This window comes from Drosophila obscura, unplaced genomic scaffold (genome assembly GCF_018151105.1).
Source record: "Drosophila obscura isolate BZ-5 IFL unplaced genomic scaffold, ASM1815110v1 contig_186, whole genome shotgun sequence".
Classification (NCBI taxonomy): domain Eukaryota; kingdom Metazoa; phylum Arthropoda; class Insecta; order Diptera; family Drosophilidae; genus Drosophila; species Drosophila obscura.
In genome coordinates this window covers 1,163,074-1,176,241 of record NW_024542774.1, presented here as the reverse complement: position 1 = coordinate 1,176,241, position 13,168 = coordinate 1,163,074, and the positions used below count along the sequence as shown (strand labels likewise).

The 13,168-nt window shown below is 45.6% G+C and overlaps 5 protein-coding genes across 5 annotated transcripts; 2 read left to right on the top strand and 3 right to left on the bottom strand.

Annotated features, from left to right (window-relative positions):
- Positions 1–1,583: 1,583 nt before the first annotated feature.
- Positions 1,584–8,237, bottom strand: LOC111072582 (peptidoglycan-recognition protein SC1a-like). Its single transcript, XM_022364539.2, has 2 exons — positions 8,183–8,237; positions 1,584–2,243 (listed from the first exon to the last, which is right to left on the bottom strand). The coding sequence occupies exons 1-2, from the start codon at positions 8,220–8,222 to the stop codon at positions 1,627–1,629; spliced, it is 657 nt and encodes a 218-aa protein (XP_022220231.2). The 5' UTR covers positions 8,223–8,237; the 3' UTR covers positions 1,584–1,626.
- On the bottom strand, positions 2,498–4,927 carry LOC111072579 (cation/calcium exchanger 5-like). The gene is made up of 8 exons (XM_022364533.2): positions 4,782–4,927; positions 4,500–4,720; positions 4,117–4,442; positions 3,978–4,052; positions 3,381–3,915; positions 3,168–3,307; positions 2,866–3,100; positions 2,498–2,795 (listed from the first exon to the last, which is right to left on the bottom strand). The coding sequence occupies exons 1-5, from the start codon at positions 4,827–4,829 to the stop codon at positions 3,383–3,385; spliced, it is 1,203 nt and encodes a 400-aa protein (XP_022220225.2). The 5' UTR covers positions 4,830–4,927; the 3' UTR covers positions 2,498–2,795; positions 2,866–3,100; positions 3,168–3,307; positions 3,381–3,382.
- Positions 5,056–7,524, top strand: LOC111072578 (mitochondrial sodium/calcium exchanger protein-like). Its single transcript, XM_022364532.2, has 8 exons — positions 5,056–5,258; positions 5,310–5,530; positions 5,589–5,914; positions 5,984–6,058; positions 6,117–6,629; positions 6,696–6,835; positions 6,895–7,129; positions 7,195–7,524. Exons 1-8 carry the CDS (start codon positions 5,193–5,195, stop codon positions 7,476–7,478), a joined length of 1,860 nt encoding a protein of 619 aa, XP_022220224.1. The 5' UTR covers positions 5,056–5,192; the 3' UTR covers positions 7,479–7,524.
- On the bottom strand, positions 7,530–8,159 carry LOC111072581 (peptidoglycan-recognition protein SC1a). Its single transcript, XM_022364538.2, has one exon. It carries the CDS (start codon positions 8,121–8,123, stop codon positions 7,566–7,568), a length of 558 nt encoding a protein of 185 aa, XP_022220230.1. The 5' UTR covers positions 8,124–8,159; the 3' UTR covers positions 7,530–7,565.
- A 262-nt stretch (positions 8,238–8,499) lies between the features above and the next one.
- On the top strand, positions 8,500–10,895 carry LOC111072608 (mitochondrial sodium/calcium exchanger protein). Its single transcript, XM_022364588.2, has 8 exons — positions 8,500–8,636; positions 8,712–8,932; positions 9,015–9,340; positions 9,418–9,492; positions 9,553–10,038; positions 10,102–10,241; positions 10,317–10,551; positions 10,603–10,895. The coding sequence occupies exons 1-8, from the start codon at positions 8,568–8,570 to the stop codon at positions 10,884–10,886; spliced, it is 1,836 nt and encodes a 611-aa protein (XP_022220280.2). The 5' UTR covers positions 8,500–8,567; the 3' UTR covers positions 10,887–10,895.
- The last annotated feature ends 2,273 nt before the right edge of the window (positions 10,896–13,168 follow it).

Below are 13,168 nucleotides of genomic sequence, written 5' to 3'. Positions count from 1 at the left end.
AGCAAGTGAACGACTCACTGGCGAGTCACTGGTTCCGCGAGAGCCAAGTTGTTTATCTCCAACCAGCATACGCCGTTAGAAATTTCAAGCACAAGCGATTCGCTCTTATTGAACTTAGCCTCTCTGCAGCCGCCAGAGAGAGATGACACTGGTATACATATGTACGGTGATGTCAAATATCAAGAGTATTATAGCGTTGAAGTTGAAGATTCGGTTATGTATGCGTAGCTGCAGTGATAACATATACCGTGTACATATACCTCATTACACCTTCGTTGTAGTTCGCCGCATACTTTTCCGCCTGAGAGGATGATTATAGACATGACCTACGATCAGAGTGGAAAAGCTTATTTATTATTGTTTTGTTGTCTGGTAAATCATTTGCCATTTGCCAGTCAGTGAATGCAGTAGCATTTAAATTCGGTTTGGTTGCTCAACTAAACCACATGTAATCTTATGCATCTTATGCAAGGGCGATCTAGTATTAAACTAATACTTAAGTAAAAAAATTAGAATCGATCAGAATCCCCAAAAGTAGGTTCGGATTAATCAGCGTTTTTTTCAAGCAGATTGCGATAAATTTTCATTTTAAATAATGGTCTCGTGAATCTAGAATCTAAAATATTGTAGAGTGGTAATCAGTAAAATAACGAAAATAAATGCTCAGTTTAAGGTAGGGGCTACGTGCAACCCACTGCAGCATTTTTTTTTTGTGGTGGCACTCAATTCTTGCCGAGGGGGGGAATAAGTTGGGGCCAAGCCACCACTTTACCATCCCCCCGGATGCGCTTTCGCGGTTTCATTGTTGGTCAACGAAACACGGCGCAAAAGTGACCCCGAGATTCATCTTGAAACTGAAAACTTAAGCATTAAAAAACAACTTCAAACTATTCAAAACTACTTTATTAACGGCGGATGTTGTTAATGCTACCAATTGAGGAGCTCCCGCCCGAGTTTTGGGCTCAGTGGCGGCAGTGAACAGTGCATTAAAATTTGTAGCTACATTGCACATCTTAAATCAAAAAGTTGTCGAATTTCATTCCTAATTCTTTGAAGGAATTTCTCATTGTCCCTTGTCCGAATGGGCCTCGATTGCGTCCCCTGCTATTGTTAAAACGTAGCCGTCAAGTTTGTGTCAAAGTTTAGCTCAACAATTTGAGCGTGAGATGTGCGACGACGACTTAATGATATTCTACAAGTTTCTCCTGCTTGAATGGCTATTCAACGGCTTCCTTCCATTCATCCACACATCCTAACGTCTCGTCGCGCCGCCGACTCTGCGGAAAATTCGTTGCTTCGTTGGCAGAAGTTCGTTGCTCGCTGAGCGCAAATTTGAAAACTTTTTGGTCAATTTTAACGAATGAAATACTTTGACAGCTCGAACGTGAGTGTTTGCCTGCCAAACGAAGATGGAGAGCGGGAGCGGGCCTCTTCCACATCCCACTCTTTGGGCCATGGAATTTTCTTTTGTCCAGTACATTAGACATTTACATGAAAGCGATCCTTAAATGGAAATTTCAAACTAATGCCCCCCCCCCCACATGCTTATCCTCGCAGTCCACTCCCCTAGATCAATCCAAGAATTAATGTCTCCATTTAGTTTTATTGATATTTCTATGGTCATGTCTAGCCGGACCAGTGGGACCAGCCGCGGATCTCGTTCCAGATATGGGTGCCGGGGCACTCGGTGGCGCTGACCTGGCGATGGCCGTAGAGGACGTATCCAGAGCTGAGCTGGCCACGGTTGACGGCGTCGTTGAGCAGGTTTTTGGCAGCGGCGATCATGTTTGGCTCCAGGGTGTCCCAGTTGAAGTTGCCCAGGAAGCTGATGCCAATGCTGTAGGGGTTCCACTCGGCGGCATGGGCACCCATGTGGTTCCAGCCACGGCCCTCGTACACATTGCCATCGCCGCCAATGAGGAAGTTGTAGCCGATATCGGGCCAGCCCAGGGAGTCCATGTGGTAGTTCTGGACGCTGCGCAGGACAGCCTCGCACGCGTACCGGGTCTCGCAGTAGGAGCCAGCGGTGTGATGGATGATGGCGTAGCCGAGGTAGTTGCCCAGGGCTACAGTCCAGAAGGGAGCACGGCCGCCCCACTCTGCCTTGGAGATGACATAGACGCCTTGGGCCATGTACTGGCTGCACACCAGCACGGCGAGAAGAAGAGCAACTTTGGACACCATGACTATGGACAGTTCTGGTTCTGATGGAGAAGCCCTTCGCCAACGCGGTGCTTTTATACCAAACTGGAACGATCCACTGGAAAGGGAATGGCATCTTATCGAGGTACTTCTATATGAAACTGATTTACAATGCCACTAAACATTAATTCGTGTTGGGGGAAGAACCTCTCTGAACAAGCCTCGTCGCAGTTTTCTGATTTATAAGAGCGGCCACTCCAATGGGGTTTATCAAATCACATGGGGCGACACATTGACTGGCAATTTGTTTGGTGTTTGCAATGTTTCTATAAGGAAATAGGGAAATAGGAAACGAGTAGCTACGTTTTTATTTTACTTCGGATCAATATAACTATCTTTGGCGAACTCATGAATCAAGTTCCATTCAACCAAGCCGGAATACAGGATGAAAATGGCATACAAAATAAACGAAAATATGGCTGCTGAGCGGCGAGCGAAGAAGTTGAATGTCACAGTCCACCACAACATGAATACAATGGCCACATTGAAAAAGATGTAACAGTTCGCGCCCATCCTTCCGAACAGGAAAAATGTGGAGCCATGGCGGACAGTCTCCTGGAGCAGGACAGCCAAGCCCATGCTAATCATAATATCTGAATTTGGTGATGCGGAAAAGAAGCCAATGGATACGGTAGGGGATACGATGATGTAATCTTGACTTACTAAATATGGGAGCACCTAAGATGGCGCCCAAGGCCATTTGTTCGTAGCCATCCAAGGCCAGGGAAACATCAACAATCATGTCTCCGACGCAAGCGGCCAGCGAACGGAAGGTGACGGCGACGAAGCTCTCGGATAGGTACACAATCAGTCCCGCAATGCAGCACAGGATCTCGAGCTCGGCAGCACAGATCCCCATTATTACCAGCGAACCGGCTGAACTCAGTCCAAGGAATAGCTTTGGAGTACGAGTACATTGGTTAATGGCAGGTTCTGTGGCTATGGGCTTGAGGTTCAGTGCTCACCGAATGATACGGGGGCGGTATGTCGGTTCGGGAATGAATGAATGCAATAATAGCCAGGGGAACTGTGACACACAGACTCCACTTGGCATAGGAGAATTGAAGATCAATAAACCAGTTACTGAATTGACTCACAAAGATAGCTAAGGTAAGGGAGAATCCATATACAGATACTTAGAGGATATACAAAATATATAAACATATGGATATACTTACAGTCAACCAGGGTAATCATTATTAAGGGGCAAGTGATTATCTGTATGCAGTTGAGCAACTTGCTCCAGCCGTGCTTGTCCTTCTCGTAGTCCACAGTGGGCAGAAATAACGTACAGACGAGCTCTAAAGGTGCCTTTAATAGCAGCAAAAGCCGACCAAAGCATCCCGCAAAAGCCCCATTCCTCCATATTTATGGGCATCACGGTGTCCCAGAAATCTGCGAACAGAAACAGATTCTTCGAATTCTCACTCGAATGCAGTATCGTGCGCGTTTCCTCGAAATCCACATCCGCATTGATTTTCTTTGGCCAGGGTGTGGTGAATCCATGAGTCCATTCATCCCTTATGTGATGCGGCTGGTCGCTGTCGTTGGAATCTCCCCAAGAGGAGCTTCGTCGTTTTTTCTTGTGTCGGTGAATACTTAACCGATGATCTTTTTCCAATTCCTTAAGTTTGAACTTCATCCGCGCTATCTGGGCCCTCCGTTCCGCTGAAGCTGGTCTCCGATTTGCTTCAGCAATTTGTCTACGTAGCGCTAAAAACAGTCGAAGTCAAGAAAACACACATTCGAATACTTAGAGTGAAGAGAATACTCACAGTTGACGGTCATTCGCGCAGCAATGAGATCGCCAATGATTACAATCAAGTAAATGAAGTATCCACAAATCAGATCTATCGTAAATGGATTGTGTAAGGTAGCGAGAGATCATTCAATATAGGAATTTAAGCTGCTTACATATCCCATCTTTGGCGTATAGGTGCTTGTGCCTGAGCAATATAAAAGTGAGGGTTTCACACGCCAGTATCAGAACGAGTAGATCTCTGACGGTGCTGTTGGGATTCATCTTGAAGGGTTTCAGGTAACAAACCATACCGCCGGATACCAGGACGATGGCCATAGAATTGCTGATGGAAATGGCGAACATTGGTGCCTCGGATCTCACTGGCAACATGTTTGCCAGTGCGTCCGGCAAGGAATTTCCAATGGCGAGCAGCGTAGAACCGGCCACGTACTCATTTAGGCCCATCTTCATCGATATGACCTTCAGCATGGGACTGAAGCTGAGGGGATAGCTGGGCATTAGTAGATTAAATTCCCCCTCAGATAACATCACTCACTGAGACTCCACGACAATGCTAATGATGACCATTAAAGAAATGACCAATACGAGGATAAAGAATAGAGCGCACAGCTCGCTCACTTTGCTTCGTATTTCGAGGTCGCAGTACATAAGGACGAAATAGTGTACCATAGTCGAGAGAATATCGCACTCTTCCACCTTGACGGCCAACTTGCATCGATCTTCAAAGTCAAATTTCATAATGCTAAAGCAGCTCATCTGCGCGATACATAATCTGTTAAGTCCACCCTAAATGAGTGCCAATGGGGAAATTACTTACCTCACTATAGTCAATGGCATAGAAGGTACTATTACTTTCATGCCGCATGGCCAAGCGTTTTGTACGAGTATATGGATAATGGAGATTATTAAAATAAAGTTAAATATAGTTGTGATTGAAACGGAAAAGACAGTTTCATATATCTAAACATACGATTGCTTCCCGATTGCTCAATCATGCATTCTTCGAGTAAATACGATCTGTCATAGTTCCAGAGTTATGGCAAAAGCAGTTAGCCATTGGGGGGACATGACAGGACATCATTTATGGTTTATTCTTCATTACCGAGCTCCGAGTTTTTCGGATTTGTACAAGCACAAAGTTGGTCGTACAATTTCAGTCAGTCTGTTAACTAAGTAAATCGAAACTCAATTATATTTGTTCTATTCAATAATAGAGACAATCTGCACAATGTCTGATAATGTAAACGAGACTGACTTAAGCATTTTGTATGAATTCCGTCACTATCTATCGGATGTAAGTAACCTGCTGTAACGGCACACAACACTTTATCCTTCCCTGTTGCAGATGAGCTGTATGACGATGATGCGACTCCCTTATAACAAGCGTTGCATGATGGCCACCGAAGTGAAGAATTGCGATGTAATCGTGAATATCTTCCACTACTTTCGAGTGCTGTACTGCTTGTTTAACGTTCACGACCAACTCACGGAGATATGCGTGATGTTTCTATTTATTATGATATGCCTCGCATTTCTGGAGCTGATGTCATCGAGCATTCGGTTGTAGTAAGTCGCTGATGATCTGTTGCTCCTGCAGTGTCTTGGAATTTATTCCCTTGCATAGCTTTACTCCGGCTTTGAAAATCGTCTCCGTTTGGCTGCACATGAATGAGTATTTGACAGGCGTTACCCTGCTGTCCTTTGGCAATGCATTACCAGACATTGTTGGCAACCTAGCGCCAATTAGAGGCAATGCATCTATATTTTCCATCGTCACTGGCAATGCCCTGGTCATCATACTCCTAAGTGGCGGCATGGTCTGCTTCCTGAAGCCATTCAAGTTGAGCGGCTCCAGCACCACCAGGGACCTTCTGTTTCTGCTGCTTTCTGTGGAGCTGGCACGATACATAATATTATACGGCGGAAAGGTGACCATTGTCAAGAGTCTTGGTAAACCGAACCTCTCCTCTCCCTATCCTATGCTCGCAATTTAATTAAATTCGAATTCTCTCATTCCAGTGATGATTTCTATTTACTTTATCTATTTGTCCATCAATATCATCGATCTCGTGGTGCTGCGCCACAGCATCAGAAGTAAGTGAATAGTCATTTTAAGTCAATTTTTCATTTTTTTTCGATTTGCATCTGCTAGAACTTCGAAGGGAACTCTACGAATTGATGAGCAAGCCGCCTGGCGCACAGCGGGACCAAGAGATCACAGAAAAACGACTTGCAATATTAGATCTGAAAATTCACGACGAAATGATTATCACGGACACCGCAAGTTCCCGGCGTAAGATCGCGGAAAGACGTCGCTTCTTCAAGGGTAACAACGCTGCTATCTTAACCACATCCAAGTCGGTGGACCATCACGAGCCAGTTGACTTTAATGCCACTGGAAAAATGCTGCACGATGACCGAAATCCGAAGAACCTGTATCTAATCAGCGATTTCCTCGAGTCCCTCAATCCCATTGATATGGAGGATTGGCAGCTGGGTGGCTGGTGTTGGCGCTTCTACCAGATTATCGGGTGTCCACTGGTTTTCCTGCTGCTGCTGCTCATTCCATATGTGGACTATGAGAAGGAGAAGCACGGCTGGAGCAAGTTGCTCAACTGCATTCAGCTCATCACGGCACCGTTCTTCTACATTTTCCTTGTGCATTGTGGGTATTGCAGGACTGAAGTGAATCATCTCATTATTCCTACCCTTTCGATTCTTTTCATTTAAGCAATGATGGTAAACGAATACAGCGGCTGGCACCTCATTCTACAATTTTCCTACGCAAAGTGGTCCTTGCTGCTGACAGTGCCTCTGGCCATTGCTGTCTTCGTTCATAGTCGCACAGATCGGCCGCCCTTCTACCATATCGTAAGAAATGGCAATGGTGCGAGTATTTCTGTATCAAACACCACCCGCCCAATCCCTAGGTCTTCGTCGGCCTGAGCTTCACAGTTTCGATTGTGAACATCTGGATTTGCACCTGCGAAATTGAGGTGCTAACTTCTGTTGTGGGCATTGTCTTCAACGTATCCTCAAACTTCATGGCCATCACCTTTGGCTCGATGTCGATTGCTACCGCGGATATAATAGCCAATGCAACCCTCGCCCTGCAGGGCTACGAGAAGATGGTATTTGCGGCCATAATCGGTGGACCACTTCTCAGTAAGTGAAAGAGATCTATGCCCCAGTGACATCTGAAATCTATCATCTCACATTTTTGCTTGCAGACAACATAATGAGCATTGGAATGTCCCTGTTGTATAACGAGAGTGTTCGCCACGAAGGGACGGCGTCGCCACTTTATGGCTACCACGGGGAGAACTGTTACATATTCCTCATGATCACCATTATAGGCACATTGTGCTGGTGCTTCACCTTCAACTTCTTTATCCGACGCTCCGCCGGCATATTCCTGTGGATCATATTTTTATTGTTTTTTGTTTACACCGCTGGCATGGAATGGGGCTTTGTGCATGGCTTCAACGATGACATACAAAGGGAGCCAATGTAATTCGGATTCCTTGTTCCTTGTTCCTATTATCCCCAATAAAAATGGTAGATATTATTTGTGCTCGGGTTCGTTTATTTTTCTATGTCTCTAGCCGGACCAGTGGGACCAGCCGCGGATCTCGTTCCAGATATGGGTGCCGGGGCACTCGGTGGCGCTGACCTGGCGATGGCCGTAGAGGACGTATCCAGAGCTGAGCTGGCCACGGTTGACGGCGTCGTTGAGCAGGTTTTTGGCAGCGGCGATCATGTTTGGCTCCAGGGTGTCCCAGTTGAAGTTGCCCAGGAAGCTGATGCCAATGCTGTAGGGGTTCCACTCGGCGGCATGGGCACCCATGTGGTTCCAGCCACGGCCCTCGTACACATTGCCATCGCCGCCAATGAGGAAGTTGTAGCCGATATCGGGCCAGCCCAGGGAGTCCATGTGGTAGTTCTGGACGCTGCGCAGGACAGCCTCGCACGCGTACCGGGTCTCGCAGTAGGAGCCAGCGGTGTGATGGATGATGGCGTAGCCGAGGTAGTTGCCCAGGGCTACAGTCCAGAAGGGAGCACGGCCGCCCCACTCTGCCTTGGAGATGACATAGACGCCTTGGGCCATGTACTGGCTGCACACCAGCACGGCGAGAAGAAGAGCAACTTTGGACACCATGACTATGGACAGTTCTGGTTCTGATGGAGAAGCCCTTCGCCAACGCGGTGCTTTTATACCAAACTGGAACGATCCACTGGAACGGACTGGAATGGACATCTTATCGAGGCACTAATGTATATTAAACTGATTTACAATGCCACTAGCAGTCTCCTCTATTATTCGTTAGGGGAAGAACCTAGGTACCTGGTACAGTACACAGTCCTCTGATATTGATTTATACGGTGGCTGCTTATCAAATCGCTGACGTAGACATCTTGGCTGGCAATCACTTGGCTATTTTTGGTTTTCCTCCAAGGAAATATTTCTGTTTTGTTTTGAAGAACCCTCAGAATATACCTATGTTCGAGTATACGTAGGTGTTCGTTCGATTCCCTTCAACGCTTTTAACTTGCATAAAAATAGTTTTAATATTCACATATCGAAGGAAAGAAAGTCTGCATAATGGCTGATCCAGTTAATAAATTGAACTGGACATACCTGGACCAGGAGTTCTATACGTATCTCAAGAACGTAAGTCATAGTCATAGTCATGGTCAATCCTCTGGGACTTCCTAGGCATCCTTTCCATTCCTTTTGTGAAATCAGATGAGCTGCTTGACGGTGATGAAGCTGCCATACGAGAGACGGTGCATGATGGCCAGACAAGTGCTGGACTGTCAGACCATCATCAATCTGTTCAACTACTTCAAGATGATGTACTGTGCGTTCCATATATCCGATAAGTTCACGGAGATTTCGGTGATGGTGCTATTTTGTCTGCTTGTGATTGCCTTTCTCCTGCTCATGACCCTAACCATTGACGTGTTGTAAGTTGGCAAGGATATGCTCTCAATGTTGTTTAGCTGCTACTCCATGCCATCCCCATGCCATCCCCATGCCATTCTGCAGTTTCGCTCCTGCCATGAAGATCATTTCGATGAAGCTGCATATGAATGAGTATCTGGCGGGCGTTACACTCTTGGCCTTTGGCAATACATGTCCCGATTTGATAGCCAATCTAATGCCCATTCGAGCCGACGCACCCATATTCACGATAACAGTGGGCAACTCCCTCGTCATCATACTCCTAAGTGGCGGTATGGTCTGCTTCCTGAAACCCTTCAAGATGAACGGTCCCAGCACCATTCGAGATCTTCTCTTCCTGCTGCTCAGTGTGGTGACGCTCCGTTCGATAATATTCAGCGAGGGAAACGTGTCCATAGCTGAGGCTGTTCGTAAGTGTGATCCTCTGTTCCATGTTCCCGTTTGATTGCTCCAAAATAACCATTCATTCACCCATGATTTGGATTAGAGCTTATTTCCATTTATCTTTCCTATCTGATTATCAACATACTGGACCTTCTGCTGCTGCGCTACACCATAAAAAGTAAGTCCTGAAATCGTAACCAATTTATATTTTTATTGTATTTGTATTTAAACAATGTAGAGCTTCGAAAGGAAGTTATTCGATTGAAAACTTCACCTGCCACCGAAGGCGAGATATCCGAAAAGAAGCGTTTATTGAGTGAACTGGAACGGGATGACGAATTGAATATCAACGACACCAAACAGCTCAATCGAACTCAATCTGGATCAATCGAGAAGGGCTTCTTTTTCAACACAAAGCAGCGAATTCGTCCCCAAGTCGTTAACCATGTAGCCACCCGAACTATCCTCTATAATGTGCGAAATCCGAAGAATCTTTTTCTGGTTACCGAATTCTTTGAGTCTCTGAATCCCATTGATATGGAGGAATGGCAGTTGGCTGGCTGGTGTCAGCGCATCATTCTGATCGTTCGAAGTCCACTGTATTTTTTCCTCATTTTATTTGTCCCCGTTGTGGACTATGAAAAGGACAAGCACGGCTGGAGCAAGCTGCTCAATTGCACGCAGATCATCACGAATCCGTTCATCATGATCACCTTGGTGCATTGTAGGTATCCCACACGTGTGCATAGGATGGATCGTCGTTATTATCATTACTCTCTCCCTTTAGCTTCGGCCAGCAATGAATATTACGCCTGGTACATAGTCCCCAATTTGAGCATCTCAATGTGGTCCCCCTGTGTGACAGTGCCTCTGGCCACAGTTGTCCTCATTCACAGTCGCACAGATGTGCCGCCCTTCTATCACATTGTAAGACATCATCTACATCGATGACTCCGCTGCACATCTACCCTCCTCTTCCTTCTCTCCGCCTCTACCCCCTAGATCTTTATAGTGTTCAGTTTCATCAGCTCAATCGTTATCATCTGGGTGTGTGCCAGCGAAATGGAGGTGCTAACTTCCATTGTGGGCATTGTCTTCAATCTATCGGGTAACTTTATGGCCATCACCGTTGGCTCAGTTGCCAATGCGATGGCGGACATAATTGCCAACTCCAATCTGGCCCTCCAGGGCTACGAGAAAATGGCCTTTGCCGCCATTATAGGCGGTCCCGTGTTTGGTGAGTACTCGGCTGCAATTTGTTCATTCTCAATAGTCTATTTCCGCACAGCCATTGTTGTTACCATGGGCGTTTCCTTTATCTTTAATGAAAAAGTTCGCACGGCTGGTGCTGCATTCTGGCTGTATGGCGAGCACGGGGAGAACTGCTACTTGTTCCTCATGATCACCATCATAGCCACATTGTGGTGGTGCTTGACCTTCAATTTCTACGCCCGTCGATCCGCTGGCATCTTCATGTGGCTGATATTTGTAATATTCATCATTTATTGTTGTGGTGTGGAGTGGGACATTGTGCACGAGTTCTCCAAGGATCAGTTCTTTAATCCAAAGTAAAGATGTACTTCTGCTCGTACTTGTGCTTCATTCCTTATTTATTTCACCTTCCATGCATACATGATATGTTTAAACTTTCAGTAGAAGCAGCCTGATCCGACACACAGACTAATTAAACTAATGAAGTATCATAGTTAAGCCGCACCCAGTGAAATGCATACCAAAGACAAAGTCGTCCACAAGAACTGACAGTCCATTGAAATTCAGTGGAGCAATCGCTTCCAAGTTCTGTCCTGCCACTTGAGCAGCAGCAACCAGCCACCAGCATCGTCTCTATTACAGAAAAAAGCGTTCTGCATAATGAAGGAAAACGGATGGCAACGACAGCGAAAGCGTCGCGTTAATTAGGGTTAAAGTGGTTCGGGGTTGGTGTTCTGTCAGCGTTTAAGGAGCCAGTGATTTGTGCGACAGTGTGGATGCAAAGAAGGAACCAAAGATAGAGGCCACAAGTAGGTCAAACTGAGGGGGAAAACTGACTTTCACAGTTCATATCTGCACCACAAATTGGGGCAACATTAATATTGGGTCTTACATGTAAATTTCACTTGATTCCGGCTCTTATTCCGACTGTAGCTGAAGCATAACCATTACATTTAAGTACAATTGCATAACCAAGAAGGGGAGGCACATACTCGTACTCGTAGAGAGGCAAAAAAACGATGCGGAAGCCATCTCCAGCGTCAGCTTCAAAGGCAAATGCAACACAGAGTTCCGGCAGCAATAAAAGCACTCAAGACCCTCAGACTTCCTGCCTGCCTGCCAGCCTGTCCATCTGACTGTCTATCTGGCGGTACCCTCTATCCGTGCACTTAATGGGACATGTTTTTGCAACAGCTTTGGTTTCTCTTTTCGCCACTCCAACCATTCCGAGTCCCCCGATCCCAGCCCAGCCCAGCACAGCTCAAACCTGGGCCCAGCCATGACGTCCATGAGATTTGATGCATTTTGCTTGTTACCAAAATTGTTTTGCATTTTCCTTCACGCTCTCACATTGAGAGGCAATCCCAAATGGAAAGTGAAAAAATAAGAATGGAGCAAGGACTATCCCATTGCCTTGGTCTTTGGCCATGATTCGGTGTGAAAGTCATCAAATATTTAATGCACAAGTGCGAAATCGCATTCCAATTGGCAGCTGCTTGCTTATGCATGAGCCAAAATTGATTTGGATGGCCCAGACCTTTGGGTGTTCAAAGGAGCCATTCAGACTGGGCCATCGATGCAAATGGTTTAAAGAGTCCATCAAATCATACATAGCTGGGATTGTAACTTGTATCTCGGTAGATGGATAGACAATTGGTCTATGAGTAAGTGGTCGTCTACTTTTTATCGCCTAATGAATGAATTTATTTCTAAGGTGGCGTGTGGTTCCTTATCAGAATACGAGTATCATAAATTTCTGTTGTAGTAGCAGAGCACACGTGTGCGTAAAATATGATTACAAATTGCGAAAATCATTCATCGATTCAGGGGATTTTTTCTACTCGTAATCGAATGATATTCATTAAATAATTTTAATTTATTTATTATTGATTTGTGTTTATTTATTGTTTTTTTTAGGTTTGCTTGTGTTTTAGCATTGCCTGAGTTTGGACTCAGACTATACCCTAGTTACATATACCACAAAGTGGATGAAAGATTCCGTTATAGACCAAAAACTGAACTGCATCTGGAATTTCGAAGAAATTTCGTAGACAGCTCTGCAGCTTGGTTATTTTTTTGTTCAGCTCAATCATGGACTCCGAATTGGTTAAAATGGTTCTCATAGTTTTCTTCTCACAGGATTTTGGGAGACTTGCAAAGTTTTTGAAGGCAACTTTATGGCAGGTCCCTTGCCACAACAAACTATTCATAACAAGTTGTACGTATAAAAATTACAAGGAGTTGGGGCGGGTAGGGCGATGGCGTGGCGTGGCGTGGCGGGGCTTCGTTCTGGTTCTGGTAGGCGGCGGCAACTTCATCATTTTTCTTAATAAACGGAAAATATACCAAGGAAATACCGAAAATATCTCACAAGTTTCAGTTCAGTTTGCTGTTTGCCATTTCCGTCGAGAAACTTTGCGCTGCAGTTGTCGGCTGGCTGGCTAAAGGGGCAAAAATATGTCTGTCCGGAAGTCGGGGGATGGGAATATTGGACAGAAACATATTTATGGGATATATTAAATAACCCAAGGGGGCGGCCCTTCCAAACCCGGCGCTGCATTGCGTGGTGATTTATGTCTGGAGACGGTCTTGGCTGCTGTTGCTTCTGCTGCTGCTCCTGCTTCTTGCCATAAATTGCCGCT

Bases quoted from the DNA above. Each gene is read 5' to 3' on its own strand.
- LOC111072581 (XM_022364538.2), bottom strand. From the start codon at position 8,123: ATGGTGTCCAAAGTTGCTCTTCTTCTCGCCGTGCTGGTGTGCAGCCAG.
- LOC111072578 (XM_022364532.2), top strand. From the start codon at position 5,193: ATGTCTGATAATGTAAACGAGACTGACTTAAGCATTTTGTATGAATTC. The intron at 6,059-6,116 runs GTAAGTGAATAG...TGCATCTGCTAG, and splicing joins GCTGCGCCACAGCATCAGAA to AACTTCGAAGGGAACTCTAC. The intron at 6,630-6,695 runs GTGGGTATTGCA...TTTTCATTTAAG, and splicing joins CTACATTTTCCTTGTGCATT to CAATGATGGTAAACGAATAC.
- LOC111072608 (XM_022364588.2), top strand. From the start codon at position 8,568: ATGGCTGATCCAGTTAATAAATTGAACTGGACATACCTGGACCAGGAG. The intron at 8,933-9,014 runs GTAAGTTGGCAA...GCCATTCTGCAG, and splicing joins ACCCTAACCATTGACGTGTT to TTTCGCTCCTGCCATGAAGA. The intron at 10,242-10,316 runs GTAAGACATCAT...TCTACCCCCTAG, and splicing joins TGCCGCCCTTCTATCACATT to ATCTTTATAGTGTTCAGTTT.
- LOC111072582 (XM_022364539.2), bottom strand. From the start codon at position 8,222: ATGTCCATTCCAGTCCGTTCCAGTGGATCGTTCCAGTTTG. The intron at 2,244-8,182 runs GTATAAAAGCAC...CGTTCCAGTTTG, and splicing joins CAGTGGATCGTTCCAGTTTG to GTATAAAAGCACCGCGTTGG.
- LOC111072579 (XM_022364533.2), bottom strand. From the start codon at position 4,829: ATGCGGCATGAAAGTAATAGTACCTTCTATGCCATTGACTATAGTGAG. The intron at 4,443-4,499 runs GTGAGTGATGTT...CTATCCCCTCAG, and splicing joins AGCATTGTCGTGGAGTCTCA to CTTCAGTCCCATGCTGAAGG. The intron at 3,916-3,977 runs GTGAGTATTCTC...GACTGTTTTTAG, and splicing joins TGCGCGAATGACCGTCAACT to CGCTACGTAGACAAATTGCT.